Genomic DNA, 16,883 nt, shown 5'->3' with positions numbered 1-16,883 from the left:
AACAACAACATTAGAATCTGAGGAAAATAATAAAGCTTACATGTATATATTTAAAATAAAATTATAAACAAAATTTATTTTTAAATTAAAAATACTGAGAAATTGCAACTACCGTTTTCAATTTTTACACTACCTTTGCACTCGGATATCAGGTACCATTCAGGGTGATGCAATATTTTGATATTTTTTTTAAATTTGATTGTTAAAAATATTTTCTTAGTAAGAAGATGAAGATTAATTTTTCGAGAAAATTCGACTTTAGACGATTAGATATATTTATTTTTCTACATAATTAACTAGTCTTTGCATTAAGTGAATATCATGCTTCGAATTACTTTCCGAGTGCAAAGGTTTAATACCAGCTGTGACTTTGTGGTAAGCGTATAACAAAATTTCATATTTTCAAAATTAAAAAAAAAAATTAAACCACTTATAGAGCACCATTTATAATTCATTAATTTTAAATCGATATAAATTTCGAAGACAATTATGTCGATAAATTATGGATTCCTCGTACATGGATTCCATATGCGAGGAATCCATATATAATGCCAAGATGACTAAGTCGATAAATTATGGATTCCTTATACGAGGAATCCATATAAGGAATCCAAACTATTTCAAATGCTTTAAGTTCTTTTCATTGAATCAATGAAACACTGAATCAAACATATCATATATACATGTAAACATAATTTTGCAGACTCGTGGCCGACAAGAAGAAACTTTAAATTTTAACTTCAATTTATTCCACCATGGTAATGATAATTTGTATAGAGAAAAAGTGATATGATATGCGTCGGTCTACGTCGCGACACAAGAGAAAAGGAAACAGAAATTTTTCCCTTCGGTGATTTTACTATGAGACTTTGATAGGGATTTCTTTGATACGTGTAGACGTAAGAAAATTAATCTTGGGTTCTTTAACAAGATGTTTTAAGTATTAGAGATTTCTATCCCTTTGCTCAAAAGGTGAGAAAATGCTAAAGTCATCAATTTTTTGAAACGCGTTTTAAAAATAATTAAATAAAAGTTGCGGGGATGGGATCAGGAAATAAGAGAACATTTTTTTAACGAAGTTATCAAGGGCTAAATTTAATATAAAAATTTGGAAATTAATTATTTAAATTATATTAAAAAATATCATACAGTATAGCGTATGATTTATATTTTAGCAATTTACTGGCCTAATAGAAAAAACTTGTGAAATTTTAAATTTTCGATTGATTTCACCATGGGAGGCATAATTTACGTACAAAGAACAAGTGGTAAGAAATACGACAGTCTACATCTCGACACAAAAGCAGAAGAGCTAAACGGGAAGCATTGTTAGGAAAGATTCGATGATGAAAATGACATCCGTTTACATCGCGATACAATTTCAGAAGACACAGAATTTTTTCTTTTCGATCATTTTACTATGGTATTTTGATAGATATTTCTTTGACACTTTTAGTCTTAGGAAAGGGAAATTTAGGTATCTTTAAAAGAATGTTGTAAACATTAAGGATTTTTATCCCTTCACTGCTGGATTTAGCAATTTTACAGAGCCCGTATGAATTAATTAAATAAAAAAGTAGGAATTGGATCAGGAATAAGAGAACATTTCAGAATGATACGAGCTAAATTAAGATAAAAATTTGGAAATTAATTGTTTTAAATTAGATTTTATAAATATCGTTACATATATATATATATATATATATATATATATATATATATATATATATATATATATATATATATAATATGATTGATGAATGTATGGCATTGATTCAATGAAGAGTACATAAATATGTATACCAATTAATTAGATAGCAAATAAAATAAAATTAATACCATTGAACATTAAAGATTGATTTCTATTCAAAGTATACAACATTGCCCCAATCGAGGATTTAAAACATCGTCATAATACATTAAACGCAACAATAAATGTAATACACAAAGCTAATATTAAAATAGATATCACCTCTGTCCGATGCCTTTCAAAACATTTACCAAATTCTATAAATAACGGCGATTAGCTCCAATATTAAAATCCCTCCCCCGCACCCATCGTAATTTTGACAAAATCATTAACTGCCTCCAGGCTGTCAGTATTTTTCCTCTTCAGCCTGTGAGTCAACTTTTCAAGTGGCTGAGGATGGAGTTGTGATGATAAGCTCATTAATGGGGCATCGGCGGAATGACTCCCTTGGCTATTTGTCGCCAACTTGTGGTCTTACTCGTTGCAGGTACAGAGGGAAGCGGATCAGCCCCGGGGGTGTACTTGAGGGACGACCCCGTTTTCGGATCCCAGCTTATGAACCAAAGTGAACTGAGGGCCCCGACTGCTGAGAGAGCAGCTTTCCTATTGGATGCCGCGTTGGCAGCTCGAACAGCAGGTAAGTGATTCTTTGAACACAAGTGTTAATTCAATTTGCTCTGTGATATTTCTTTATTGTAAATTAAATATCGCACATTTTATTTTAATCAGACTGTCAGTTAGCAAAAGAAAAGATTGCCGATTTGTTAAACGTCAGAATGATAATTTTGAAGTTTTCATAAATTATTTTCAAATTTTAATGTTAAGTTTGGTTATATAATTTATAAACAACTATATCTTTATTTTTTTGCTGAAATTTTAGTTAAAATTTAGAAATTTGTCTAAATAAGATAATCTTCCACTATAAGGAATTTTTGTGTTGTGATTATAGGTTTCTGAAAACTCTTAAGATATTTTGCCTCAACTTAAGCAATTGTTGCGAAGATTCTCAGTCAGTTTGTTAGTTCATTATGAATCACCTGTCTCTTTATGAATCACTTTTCAGTCGATCCTTTAAATAGAAGATTCATTTGAAAATCTGACAGCAATGAGGGTGTATAGTTTAAAATATCATATAAAATAGATATTTTAAAATATTTTAAAAGTATTTGCTCTGAAGATATATTACACTAGATAGATAAATTACTCAAGAGCTGTGTAATTCGTTAAGACGTTCTTCAAAGTTGTGTAATTATATTTATTATTTATACTATGGAGATAAATTAAACTTTGACAATAAATTACACAAGCCTCTCATATTTACTTCGTCAAAAAAAGGCTTGACAAAAATAAAAAAATCGATAGTCGGTTTAGTTTCTCGAATATATTAACTGTAATTACTCGCTGTTACGACAATTATACGCTAGCAAATTTTGAGCTGTCATAAATTTTTTCAACTTTTTAGTTATTTTTTTTTCTAGTGTAATTTTCAAATCTATTGTTAATGTCAATTTTTGCCAAATATTTTAAATTAGAAACAGAAATTGGCCTATATTAGGTCCTTTTCTAGACCAGGGAAATTTCGTGCTGTGGTTAAATCGGTCGATCAGATGAGGTTGAATGTAATCCTTGGTTGGTTGAATCTATATTCTACGGCAGGGTACTTATCAACCTGAGATTGAACGTGGAATTGGTAGATTGAAAGATCTTCAAACTGCAACTTATACTTATCAAAGTTTGCAAAGTGTCATAATCAGTGTATCGGTTCTTTATAAATTGGACGCCCCAAAACAACAGACAGAGGAATATGAATATGAATAGAAGAATATGAATAGTTTAAATTTTTGATAAATTTAGTAAAAGTTTGTTCAAAGTAGAAATTTAGCAGTTCAGATTATGAGTAAATTCACAACATTTTACGAGTAATTCTAAGAGTAAATTCACAACATTCTACGAATAAATTCACAATATTTTACGAATAATTCTACGAGTAAATTCATAACATTGTACGAGTCATTCTACGAGTACAGTCGCAACATTGAACGAGCATTTTTACGAATAAATTCACAACAATTATGAGTTGATGCAACAATTATATACTGTAATTACATTTTTGTTCCTTTTTCAATCAGACAGTTATCAGTGAAATTCCATTATTGATTTTGCACCCACAATAATTTTACTTCTAATTCAATAAAAATTGTTTATAAAGGACATTTTCGAGCGATTTCATTGTAATTTATTGTATTTAATTATGATATGTTTCTTTCAGAGAGTGACGAAGATGCAAAAAATGCGCATTTTCTTTTCACTCTGCATGTGTACCAGTACAGAGTGGAAAAAGGAGGACGTGGAGGAGGTATACTAGGCCATTTTTTTTATAACTTTAATAGCACAATGTTTGAAAACAACCATTTATTTTATAATTTTATAGATTTATTTACTTGAATGAAATCATTTTCATGTCATTATCGTTTTGTGGTAATTGGTGTATAAATTTATTGTACAACACATTGTAACATTTATATGATTTTAGCTTTTACCCGCGACTTCGTACGCGTGGAAATTTTGATGTGTTATGTGTTCAATATCATTAATGCTATTACATTCATGACAAAGGAGATCATTTTGGACAAACGATTCAACAGTCCTGGTGTTATAATTGTTTTGCTGATTAGTCTGGCTAAAACAAAATCAAGTCCGTATCCGTTGAAAATACAGCTGTCGACAATCAGATCACACTGCGCATGCGTGAATTTCAATGGCATTTGGGACAACGCAAGCCCGCGAATTTTCTACGCTAGTTGGGGTAACACAATACAGATTAGAAATTTTTAATTTCTTTTATTGTTTCATTTTTCTTTAAAAGTACTTCAGAATGAATCCGAAAGATTGATTCATTAACAATATTTAATTTTAAATGCATCAGCACTAAGAAAATAAACAGAATCGTTTGAAATAATCGATCAAAAACATGTTAAGCCTAACCTCATTAGCTTGGGGAAAACCCCCCGGAAGCCTTACTCATTTGGCGGTGGAGAAATGAAAAGATTTTTGGTGGGAAAGTTAGTTTTTAATTAATAAAAAATTAAACACTTAATTAACTATAATAAATAGTAGCCTGTGTCCTATTCCATACTATAATATATCTCTGTGTCAAATTTCTTCCAATTCCGTTTATCCGTTATGGCGTGATTGACTAACAAACATCCATCCATCCATCCAAACTTTCACATTGATAATAGTAGTATATAATTTAAGCATCATTTAAAAAAAAAATATTTTGTTTATCTCATTAATGTTTTCAACGGTGTCTCTTTTAAATTCATGTTTTTAAAATAATCGCTCTGACATCAGCTTTGTTTTCTTTCTTTCTTTCTTTATTTATTGTTTATTATTTTTTCGGTAATTGTGGAATAGAATTAAATTATAAGAACAAATGTTCTTGATAAACAAGAATAAAATTTCTCCATCTTAGATCTCTCTGAGGAGATATGGTCTTAATTTTATTACTAGGAGTGTCTTAAAAAAAGGATGATAGGAAAATAGATTTAATAAAATATTTGGAAGATTTTTATTTTAACAAAACAAATGCAATCACAGCAAATTTTTCGCTGAAGTATTTGAAAGTTAAATGAAATTCATAATTTAATTATCGGAATTTTCAACCAAGACAAAAGAAAATTTTAATCTGGTATTTTTTTTTTTTATTTTTATTTTATGCAATAAATTTTTTTCTCATCTTTCTTACTTTTTAAAACAAATGTTCTCCATTAATTTTTCTTAATACAAGAGAAGAAATAAAATAATCTGCTATAATGTGTATGTGGAAATTTCCTCAAATAAAAGTATTTCTTAAATGTGTTTTACGATAAAATAAATTACATTTTATTGTTCATTTTCATCGTTCTTGTTATAGTTTACCGGGAAACCTATTTTTTTCTTTTCATAATAATGTTTTTATTATGATATGAATACACTTTTTTAGGACGTCTGATAGTTTCTTCGAAATTCAGGAAAAGTATGTGTATCAAACTATAATAAAAATGTTTTTACGAAGAATTATTTCATATTACTAGTGAAATCATCAATTTAGAATCTAATATGCAATGACTGGAATTGAGATTGGTATATTGAGATGCATGCGATAAAAGACTTAATTTCAAATTTTAAATTCAATGCAGCACCATGAAGACGAACATATATAATGTTTATATCCTAAGAGCTTCAAACTTTGTGCCACAACCCACAGGAGGGTTGCAAGTCAATTTTTGGTGATTCACCGAAATAACTTCAGTGTATGTTTTCACAAAATGCGGAAATATGATATGAGCATAAAACCTACATTAAATAACAAGGAAGCAACATGCAAAAAAAAAAAAAAAAAAAAAAAGCGCAACATAGAAACAAAAGCCTCGTGACTGTTCAAACCTCGCCTACATAATCAGTCGCCCACATAATCAATTTTCACTAAGAATGTTCATACTCACTCATTTCGAAGCGGTTTGTTATCATTTGTGCAAATATTTCTTATTTTTAACATTAAATGGTTTTTAATTAGCAAACGTTGCTTTTTGACCTTAAAACTTATTTCGGAAAAAATATTGTCTATTACCCTAAAAGAATTCCATTGCTCCAACGGTCCAAAAAATATCGAGGAGATATGGATCGCTATAGGGTAGGCAAAAAATAATTAGCTGTAAATAAAAATATAAATAAATATAATGGGTTCCAAATAAAAACATAATATTTATAAAATTTAGGTTGCGACATTTTAAAAGCTTTGGAATCCTTATTATACGTAATTTAATAAGATAGTAATAATATTATGCGTAAATATTGTAAATATAAATATTTTACATACTCTCATTATACATAATTTGATAAGATAGTAATAGTAATAAATTATTAATTATTTTCGTCGCATTTACCATACTTTTTTTTATCAAACAAAATTAAATACAGGGATACGCCTTATATCTACGAATAATCTACCCACTACTCGTAAATTTGTAAATTTAATCTCCTTTTAAGGAACATTCATTAAACAAAATTACTTATTTGGTTTCTTAGTTGCTGGTGGACGAAGTCGGCTGCATCTGTTCGACCTAGGCAGCTGCGAGAAGACGACGAAATCGAGAGATGGTGGGTCCGGAAGTTGTCTATCTCTATCTGCCCTTGGTAACGTCATCCTCGCACTCTTCAATGGACAGAAACACGTGCCTTACAAGTAATGTCTTTCTGCATTTATTTTTAACCATTAAGCTAATAAACCAAACTCCATTAACCACTAAGCTTAATAAATGAAACTCCATTAACCACTAAGCTTAATAAATGAAACTCCATTAACCACTAAGCTTAATAAATCAAGCTTTATGCGTTGATAGTCCTTTATGGTATTCTTAAAATTAAATCATTATAACCGTTATAATTTATAAAATAAGAAATTCATTTAATTCTCATGTATTCCATAAACTCTCTTGGTGGCATCAAATCGGCAGCATAATTACAAAAACAAAATGTGCGTGTTTTAATTCGGCGGGGAATAAAATTGGGAAGAATAAACGAACGATAGTTGCAAAATAATTTATCTGAAAAATGGGATTCCTGTAGAAACAGAAAGGAAAAAGTTCAATATGTAGAATGTAAAATTTCATATTCTCTAGGAATATTGAATTTTCTAGTTGTCTTGCTAAATTCCCAAAGTTATTCAGTAATCGTAATGGTTTTAGGCACATGGTAATGGGCTTGTATTTATGTCTTCCTAAACTTGTCTCTTTTTATTACTCCTTATTCCTTTTAGAATGCATAGCAGAATGTTTTCTAAAGAAGAATTCCGGGAAGAAAGATAAAAAGTTCTTAATATGTGGAATGCAAATTTTGTACTTTTCTAAAAATATTGATTTTTTGTTGTTGTTGTTTCTAATGGCACTAGTCCTAGACAAGCCCACTGACTTTAAGAAGTCATTGCGAATTAAGCCGAGGGTACGTCTCTTCTTTTTACAGTAGCGCCATCTAGGGCCAAGAGAACGATTTAGCTACACACACGTCACAACCATTTTTACGGGGAGGACTTCATTCATGCATTTCTTTCACTCAACCACAGATCGTCATTTAGACCTGAATCAGAGAACAATCACCCCTGATCCAGTACTCCCAGTGGTATTACTCTCGACATGGAGGACTTTGTGATCACGACAGATTTATACGCGCGTCAGTCACCCCACACGCAGAGAATCTTCGGCCGGCGGGGTTCGCATTATATTTGTTGTTTTCATTTTTGTATTTGTTGTTTCATATTTGTTGTTTTCATTCAGAACTGTGCTTCTTTTGAAAAGTACAATAGAGCGTCAACTTCTACAGAAAAATTCGAACACATTTTTAAGACATGAAAATATTTATCGGAACACAAGAGCAAAAGAACTTAGTTCCAAAGCCTAACAGATTAACGATATTATACCATCATTTGTGTATCCGAGAATATGGAAGAATATTATTTTATCGTTAAATCTGCTGCAATTTTGAAATTTTGCGGGCTTTCCTAAAATTTGGTTTGGCATTAAATTTGCTATAGATGCCAGGCTGCTGATAATTTTAATTTCCAAAGTGAAAATTGTTTTTCTACAAAATGTAGAAAAGCTAAAGATAATATTACTATGCTTTTTAATGATAATATTTTCTTAATGAAATTTGTGTGCAGTACGAAAATATGCATTTCTAAAAATGCTGTGTAATTTTCAATAAGGGGGGCTCATTTCATCGCCATGCTAAAACACTCATCCAGGGTTTGGATCCAAATATTGGCGACAACATTATATAAATTGTAACCAAAAATAGATTGGCAAATATTGGCGTTTGACCTTGGCGTGTTAGCGATGTTATCACACTAAAGAAAGGATACCCTGAGATTACTTCACTACTGTTAGAAATTCGTTTGACAATAGTACGGTGAAAGGCTCCACAAGCTCCGATAAAGGTTAACTCAATTTTATTCCACGGGGAACACGAAACATAGAGTAAAACATAACCGAAAGGTTCAAGAATAGAGCACTTGCAAGAAACAATAACACACATGAAACGAACAAATCGTTTAATTAAAACCGCGAAGCACAATATCATTCAGACTACTCGTAGAGAGATCTTTTAGTTATATTCTACTTGTTCTGCTATCAATACTCCGAAGAGAGAATTCATTTGACAAATCTCACTAGTTTTGGCTTCTCGCTTAAATAGTTTCTGTGATAGGATATCAAAAAATTTAGATAAAACTCCAATTCTTGAGTTCTAATAGAGATATTTCTTTAATTCCTGTATTTTCGAGAACCTTCATTTTTGTCTCCAAATGGTTGCCAAATTGGTTCCAAAGACCCAGCTTCATTGACCTGGCCTCAATTCAGCCTCTATTAAACTTTTGTAAAGCTTTCTTCTTTACTATAAGACTAAATGAACAAGAAAACAATTTTACAGATTCGTAACAATGTAACTTGTGAAAAACTGAATGGCACTGTAATTTTAATTTAAATCAGAAATGATTCTATAAACACAAGGTATGACATTCTAAAGTATTTTGCAGGAATTATTCTGTAAAATACAAATTTGTTGATTTTTTAGCTATATAAAAATAATTTATATATAAGATTTTATAAATTTTTCACCCTCTCATTCATGGTTTTCCCTTTCAGGGATAGCAAGCTGACTCAGTTACTTCGAGAAGCCATGGGCAGCGTCATGTGCCGGGTTGCCATGATTGCCCATGTGTCAACAACGCCTTCACGGTATCCTGAAACGCTGGCTACGCTGCAACTAGCTTCCAGAATACACAGGTTGAGGAGGAAGAAACTAAAGGTCATAATGCCATTGAGATTTCTGTTATTTACTTTAAGCATTGTTAAATGAAAATTTGTTTAAAATAAATAAAGACTGTTCAAATTCTATTACATAAAAGGAAATTTACACATTTACATAAGGAGAAAAATAAGAGCAGACATAGATTATAGATTGAACTTAATATAAATATTCAAAATATAAATAAATAAGCAACAGTATTTCTTATATTTTGATATCAGACGATGACCAATCAGAGGCGGAAGAAAAACTAATAATCAAAACTAACATAGTTAAGATCAAATTAAACATCAGTTAAGAAAATGTACCAGAATTGCTGAAAGGTAGCTAATTATCTGTCCATATTACCCTATAATATTCTGTATCAGGTTTCATTTTCATTTGGATTTGAATTTTAAAGTTTTTTTTAATTTTATGCCGTTCCGGCAGATATGAAAAAATCATTTTCATATCACTGAAGTACAGAAAAAGGATGTTTATATCAGATTCAAAATGAAAGCGCTATCCAGATTATCTTCGCAGTCTTTTAATTTAATATATTGAAAACAAACCGACGATGAAAATTTTTTATCAATCTTTTTTGTTATAAATTCATCTAACGAAATCAGCTAATTTTAGTCAAGATAACCATTGTCCTTTTGAAAATGGCACGTAGTGGCGTTTCTTTCAAACAACTTCTTCAAAACGTGGACTGCAATCTTTATTATCTTACTAATGATAATGTCGTTGGTTGATTTTCAACCTTCTAACTTTTGACCTTCCGAGCTTTAAAGAACAGATTGCAGTCATGGTACTATCTGATACGCCTAACAAAATTGGTTAATTTTTGACAAGCTAATTAGCTTCTAGAATGGCTGTGATCAACAATTATCATTCTTTTGAAAATGGCACATAGTGGAGTTTCCTTTCAAACTCCTTCAAAATGTGAACTACAATCTTCACTATCTTACTAACGATTTTCATCGGTTTCGTACAACTCATTGGTGGAGTTTTTACCTTCTAACTTTTGACCTTCCGATTTTTAAAGATTGCAATCACGACAGGCTCCTTTTTTTTTTTTTTTGTTTATATCAACCTTCAAATTTGAAGGTTTCGATTAAAGATTTTAAGAAGTATCTGGAGAAACAACAGACTTCATTCATCATGTTAAATATCTATATAAAATCGAAATATATTCATATGCCAAGCTTAAAAAATGTATGAATTTATAATTTTGAAATTCTTTTAGTTTCTCTTTTCTAACTCATTGTTGACAAGTTTATGTATAGATTTCACTTCATAAATGTTTTCATTTTTGAATTGCCGTGTTTGAGAAGTAAGATACCAATTTATACAGTTTATATTTTCTTTGTAAATTTTAATAATGCAAAAGAGCACCCAAAAATCATTCCAAAATTATCGAAGAGAAATAATTAATTACTAAGAATATCATATTTATAATTTAAGCATATATTTTACACATATATGCTATTTAATATAGTATATATGTCTTTTGTAATGCATCAATTTGATTACATTCATATTCTTGCTTGTGGTTCAACAGTTAACGACAGAAAGCCAAATGTCAAATAATTTTTAAGAAATTCAATGGAAGTCAAATAATATAAAAAATATAATTACTTTGATTATTTTCTGTACTTTTTACTGACCAAAAAAAATTCTCCTGGAGATTCTTTTTCTTAAAATAATTAACTTGAAAAATAATTATAATTAAACAAAATGCGTGATACAAATTTTAATTTCAGTTAAACGTTTTTTTAAGAATTTCCGGCACGTCTCCTCTGTTAAATAGAATCATTTCAAAAATAATTTTTGTAAAAAAATACTAAAAAAATTCTAAAGATATTTTAGTGCAGTAACGTCTCGAATAGCTAAACAGATAAAAAGAATCAGTAATGAATACAATGAAAAGATTTTAATCGCCTTCCTTCAATGAACGCTTAATGCTTTCTTCGATGTCTAACACTTTCCTTTCTTATCAACTTATACATTAGCTTTCATTTTAAAATGTTATTCTGATTAAATAATTAAAGGCGTGACGAAGAATCTTAGATGGAATAAAAAGAACTGCAATAAACTTTAATTTTCTCATTCCTAATATCATTTGACCTGGGAATACTGGGACGCAACTTGCTTTTTTTCCCAATGCAAGAAAAATTCCATATCCTTTCACAAAAACCAAAGTAATAGATCATGTTCTTAAAGAAGTGATATATAAAAGGAGACCCCACTTAGCTTGTGGCTGTTAAGTAAATATGTCTCTTGAACATCCTTTGAGTGTTCATCCCCCCCACTTCCCAAAAAACTGTCTATCAAATCCTAATAAGTGGGCATCTTAATTGAACAAAGCACGCGCCTAGGATATTCCCAATGAAAGGGAAAGAAATTCATAGTGATATCCAGGCGTCTCGACGAGCTCTTCAGTATCATTGAACTGGCATGTGAGATCTTTCCTTATTGATTCATCTAAAGATATACTTCTAACGTTTTATTTTATTTCTTTTTCTCCATTGCAGTTTGCTGCGTCTTCCGAACTAGGCCCGATCGGCGATGACAAAGGAGTGTGCAGACCTTTCGTTCGAATTCATGCTGTCGGAGAAGATGGTGCTGTGAAGTCTGGAAGTAGTGATCCAGACTACACATCCAGCAGTGAACAATCATGTGACACTGTGATATTCGTCGGTTCCGCTCGAAGTAGTCCCTTGGCATTATGTGATAGACGCAACAGCCAACCTATGTCCCCGTTAGCCAAAGAAAACCAGAGCACATCCACAACACAGGTTGGTGGATCCTCCAAAAAACAGACCACCACCAAGTCCCACCACTCGGACAAACCAGCAGCGAGTTCTAGTACAAACAGTGCTAATACTAATGCAACGGGTAAGCCGCCAAAGACTTCTGATTATGTATCTAAAAGTGCCTTAAACGAACAGATCAGGACTAGTGCAGTTGCTTCACCCAAAAAGAAATCCGTCTGTTCATCTCCTTACTCCTCACCAAAGCATCAAAAGTTGGCAGATACCTCCGATAGTCCTAAAATGTCTCCTAAAATGAGCAAGTATGTGATGATGGACTACTCCGGTGATTTGAAAAAATCAAAGGGATCCACCGATTCAATCAGTAAAAGCTCTCCAAGTAGAAGCGGGAAACTTACATCTTCCGATGTGCATCAAAAGACAGTTGCTGCAAGCACACTGACGGGAAGTCCACAATCCCAACGTAAATCAAAGCGATCACACAAGCAAGATGCGACTCAGCAACAACAAATCTACTTGCAGCAACAACAGGCAGAAAGTGCCCTGAAGCTTTTAACGAAAGAACCTAAACCCACAAGTGATGAAACATGGATTGATGGGCCTAGGTTTACTAAACCAAAATTTGACTCTAGAACTTTACACCAGTTGCAAAAAGAGAAATGGGTCGACGGTCCTGGTATGTATGGCTATATGGATGTACAAAAAGAAACAATGATTCGAAAATGGGTTGAAGATCATTCTAGAATAATCCCTGAATCGGAACGAACGAAAGAAGTTTGGATCGATTTCCCGCCAAAGAAAGATGAAAAGTCTTCCACAACTATTAAAAGCATACCATCCGAATCTGTTGACAAGCACATTTCTTCTCATAACACCGAGAAAGTCAAGAAAGAACCCAGGAATAAATCAGTGGATCAAATACCCCATCCGTCAACATCAGATACAGATTCGCATATTTATGCCAAACCTTCTGTGGTGGTAAAGGAACCCCCGAGACAAATAGCAACTGATGCTGTTAGCAAAGTTTCTAAGGATAAGGATGTGAAACCAAAAGTAACCCACCAGATGGTATCAGATTTAGATAATTCAATTAATGGAAATTTGAGCGAGCTTCTTGGTCATTCTGATAATGGCAGTTCACAGTCTTCATCAGGGTCTATTGATTTTAACGATAATAACAGTGAATTTTCCGAAGGAAATCGTTGTTTATCCAATTCAAATTTGTATTTTGAAGACAAGGATGGTTGCGTGTTGCTAACTGATAATGGTCAAAGTGATGCTGTCGTAATGGCAGATTCGAGCATACAAGTTACCGAAGAAGATATATTTTCAACTTGTGGGTGGCCGAGGGAAGTTTTGATGGACAATCAGCATTTTAGTGACACTGACAGCTATGAAGATATTGAACATCCTTTGCATGCTTTAAGTGCAGATGATCTGAATCTAGCGTCTTCTTTTACAGATTCTAGAGCAGCAAGTGTAGATTTTGATACTTTAAGTGTGCCGGAAGGCTGGACGGCTGACAGTCACATAGATCCAGATCTCACGAGAAGACTGCTCCGAGGTGGAAATTTGCCTCACTCTTCTCATACTAGCTTGCCCAGGAACTTAAATTCTAATGAAGATCTGAGAGTAAAAAACAATCTTTTAGCTTCTAAACTGGAAAAGTTAGCCAATCTTAGACAAATGATTGAGAGATCTAATAAACATGAAACGTGGAAAGCTCCTACTATGCCCACAAATTTAAGTAGCTTTTGTAGTTCAGAAAACAGGTTCCCATTTGTAACTAAACTCCATCATAGTGCTGATTCTAGTTTAGAAGAGTTAAGGGAAAACGATGTGAACAGTATTCGCAGTGAACCAGCTGAATTGGACATCGAAAATTTCGAATTTCAGTTTAATGTAAAACCTATGAATGGACTTCGGTTAGAAGCCTTTTACAATAAAATACAAAAAGTTCCTCTCTTTCCAGACTGCTATTCTCAGTTTGGTAAACCAACACAAGTCGTGCCTCCTAATATAAAGCAAACCAAATATTCTAAACTTCCGGTGGAAGATTTAGAATCTTTAAAATCTCCTTTGAAAAGGCAAATTAATGAAAAAGACAGTGCTGAAAGTTCTCCTGGAAAAGTAAAGCATAGGTGGAGTACATCTTCTAGTCTTAGCGCTCAAAAGAAGAATGCAGATAGTTCACAGTCACTAGACAAAAGCGATGAATTTTCAAGGACACGAACTTCCAGTGAAAATTTGCCATCTAGTGAAAAAGGTGCTTCAAAAACTGTTACCGATTCTCTCCAAAGCCAGCCAGTATTACATACATCATCTGTCGAGAAAGTTCATTCTTTGACGGAAATAATCCAAGAACAAAGGTGTCGTGTGTATAGTGAAGGTCCCTCTTCAAATCCGGTGACATTTCACTCAACAAAATATTTATCCCAAAGAACTTCAAAATCCAGAATAATCGCAGAACATTCGACATTCGTTGGGAAGTCGCCAGAAACTGCTGATCAAAGATACGATATCTCTTTATTGAGGCAACATCCTAGAAAAAGGGGCAGCCCAAAACTATCGCCAAGGAACATTTTAGGCTCTCATCGAAACAACCAGAGTAAGCAAATGAAGCAGTATAGTCAATACAATTACCCGTCCTGCTCGGATTTCAACAATGATGCTGAGACATCTGGTGGCATGAGTCCAAGTGTCTCATGGATTACAACCCATGCAAGCACATCTCAAATAGTGACAGAGGCTCCCACACAATCATCAGGAAATAAGTCACAAATTCTGATTCGCAGCACATCCACACCAACAAATCCGTTTGCCAATAGTGTTTCATCGCCACGTGGCGATGTTGTTATAGGCGCAGAATCGTACTCTTACATATCTACTGCCACACCATCCATCACTACACTGACGCCAACTAGCGTCATATCTAAAAAGGAAGCCAAGTGGGCTGCCAGACAGTCGAGTAGTGGCCATGGAAGTGATAGTAGTGTCATCAGTACAGACATTAAAGAGACGAAAGAACTTCTGGGGAAGTTATCTAAGACCCCTCAGTTCTCCGGAACGAGTAGTGGGTATGAGAGCATGCCACGAGACAGTGAAGGAACGCCGTTGTCCTCTTCTAGTCAAGAATCAGGAAGCGAAGTTGGTGCAAGAAAGGAAGCCAGGGGACGAAAAGGAACGCGGAAGAAAACTCAGGGTAATTATTTAGCATTTTTTTTTTTTTTGTATTTTTCGTTGTGGATAATGTTATTCCATGTTAGTAATAAGAATAAATTAGGCAATTATCTAAGTGTTTCAAAAGTTAAAGGGACTCCCAGCCTTCAAGATTTTTTTGGTGCATTGAAAGTTAATTAATTTTGCACTTTCATTTAATTATAAAGAAATCTATCTCACCATCTAGCGGCAACACTACGACGCAATAGCTCATTTTCATAAAGCTACCAGATGGTCATAATAAAGTGGATCCTTAGTGTATATATATATATATGTATCGAAAACCAGAACAAATGTAGCAAAGCAAGACATTCACCTCGGGAAGCAATGTTAATGTGCAGCACGCACTTTAAGTGATCGAAAAATCCTTTGGTAACTAACTGTCTGCAATGGCTTAAGTACCACGAGAAGTGTTCTCATAATAACGATTCGGTACTTACTGCGGTTTTCTTTTCCATTCTTCATTTGTGTTTTCTATTTTTATTAGTTGGAGATCGATTTTTAAAGCTTACAGTTATGGAGCTTACTATTTGCAGAAAAAAAAAACTTAGTAAAAGATATAATTTAATTTATCCACCGTACGTGTAGAGTAATAACCGGAAAAAACATATTTTTTTTCTACTTTCTCTGCATCGAAGGAAATTTATTACGAAGCAATGCATGATATTTAACCTTGGAAACTATTCTAATGTTCGGCGCATTTTAAGAAGTTGAAAAATTTGTTAGTTTGCAGTGGTATAAGTACCGTGATGAGTGACATGGAAATATGAATTTCGGCTTAACTGCACTTTCCCTTTTCATTCTCCCTTTGTGTTTGCCGTTTTTTATTAATTAGAAATCGTTTTTTAAATCTTGTTGTAATGCAACATATTAAATAAAAAGAAATATGCTGTAATGCAAAGTAACTAAATAAAATAAAATATTTTATTAGATTTTTTCAATTATTTAATATTCTATCAGTTATAAACAAATGTTAAGTCCTTTAATAAAGTAATAAACCGATTTATTAAAAAACAGCCAGAAAATAAATGACAGTTAATGTTATTTTTTCAATCTTAATTTTTATTTCAACTCTTTTCTTATAGATTTTGTTAATCTGTTTCTATCAAAACTGACGAAAACTCCTGATCACTACATCCAACCCGCTATTTAAAACTGTTTTATGGAACAGTTATTTCTTTTCAACTAAATGTTCATTCATATTTTTTCGAAAACGTCTTCAACGTTAAGTCTAATGAGTGAAAACTGGTAATGGCGAAAGTTTAAATGCCGAACGCACCGAGAACCTCATAATTTTTTGATTAAAGTACTCTCAA

At 32.5% G+C, this 16,883-nt stretch overlaps 1 protein-coding gene across 2 annotated transcripts in view; it reads left to right on the top strand.

Moving 5' to 3' along the window:
• The window catches only part of LOC129971538 (uncharacterized), a 330,900-nt gene that overhangs the window by 305,496 nt on the left and 8,521 nt on the right, over positions 1–16,883 (top strand). For both annotated transcript variants that reach the window (XM_056085406.1, XM_056085407.1), the window contains 5 exons: positions 2,238–2,387; positions 4,020–4,106; positions 6,821–6,977; positions 9,430–9,592; positions 12,109–15,550. In XM_056085406.1, the coding sequence (XP_055941381.1) occupies positions 2,238–2,387; positions 4,020–4,106; positions 6,821–6,977; positions 9,430–9,592; positions 12,109–15,550 (3,999 nt within the window). The remainder of the gene's footprint in view (positions 1–2,237; positions 2,388–4,019; positions 4,107–6,820; positions 6,978–9,429; positions 9,593–12,108; positions 15,551–16,883) is intronic.

Source organism: Argiope bruennichi, chromosome 6 (genome assembly GCF_947563725.1).
Source record: "Argiope bruennichi chromosome 6, qqArgBrue1.1, whole genome shotgun sequence".
Classification (NCBI taxonomy): domain Eukaryota; kingdom Metazoa; phylum Arthropoda; class Arachnida; order Araneae; family Araneidae; genus Argiope; species Argiope bruennichi.
Note: the sequence above shows the minus strand (reverse complement) of the source record. Positions and strands in the feature narration are given on the sequence as shown.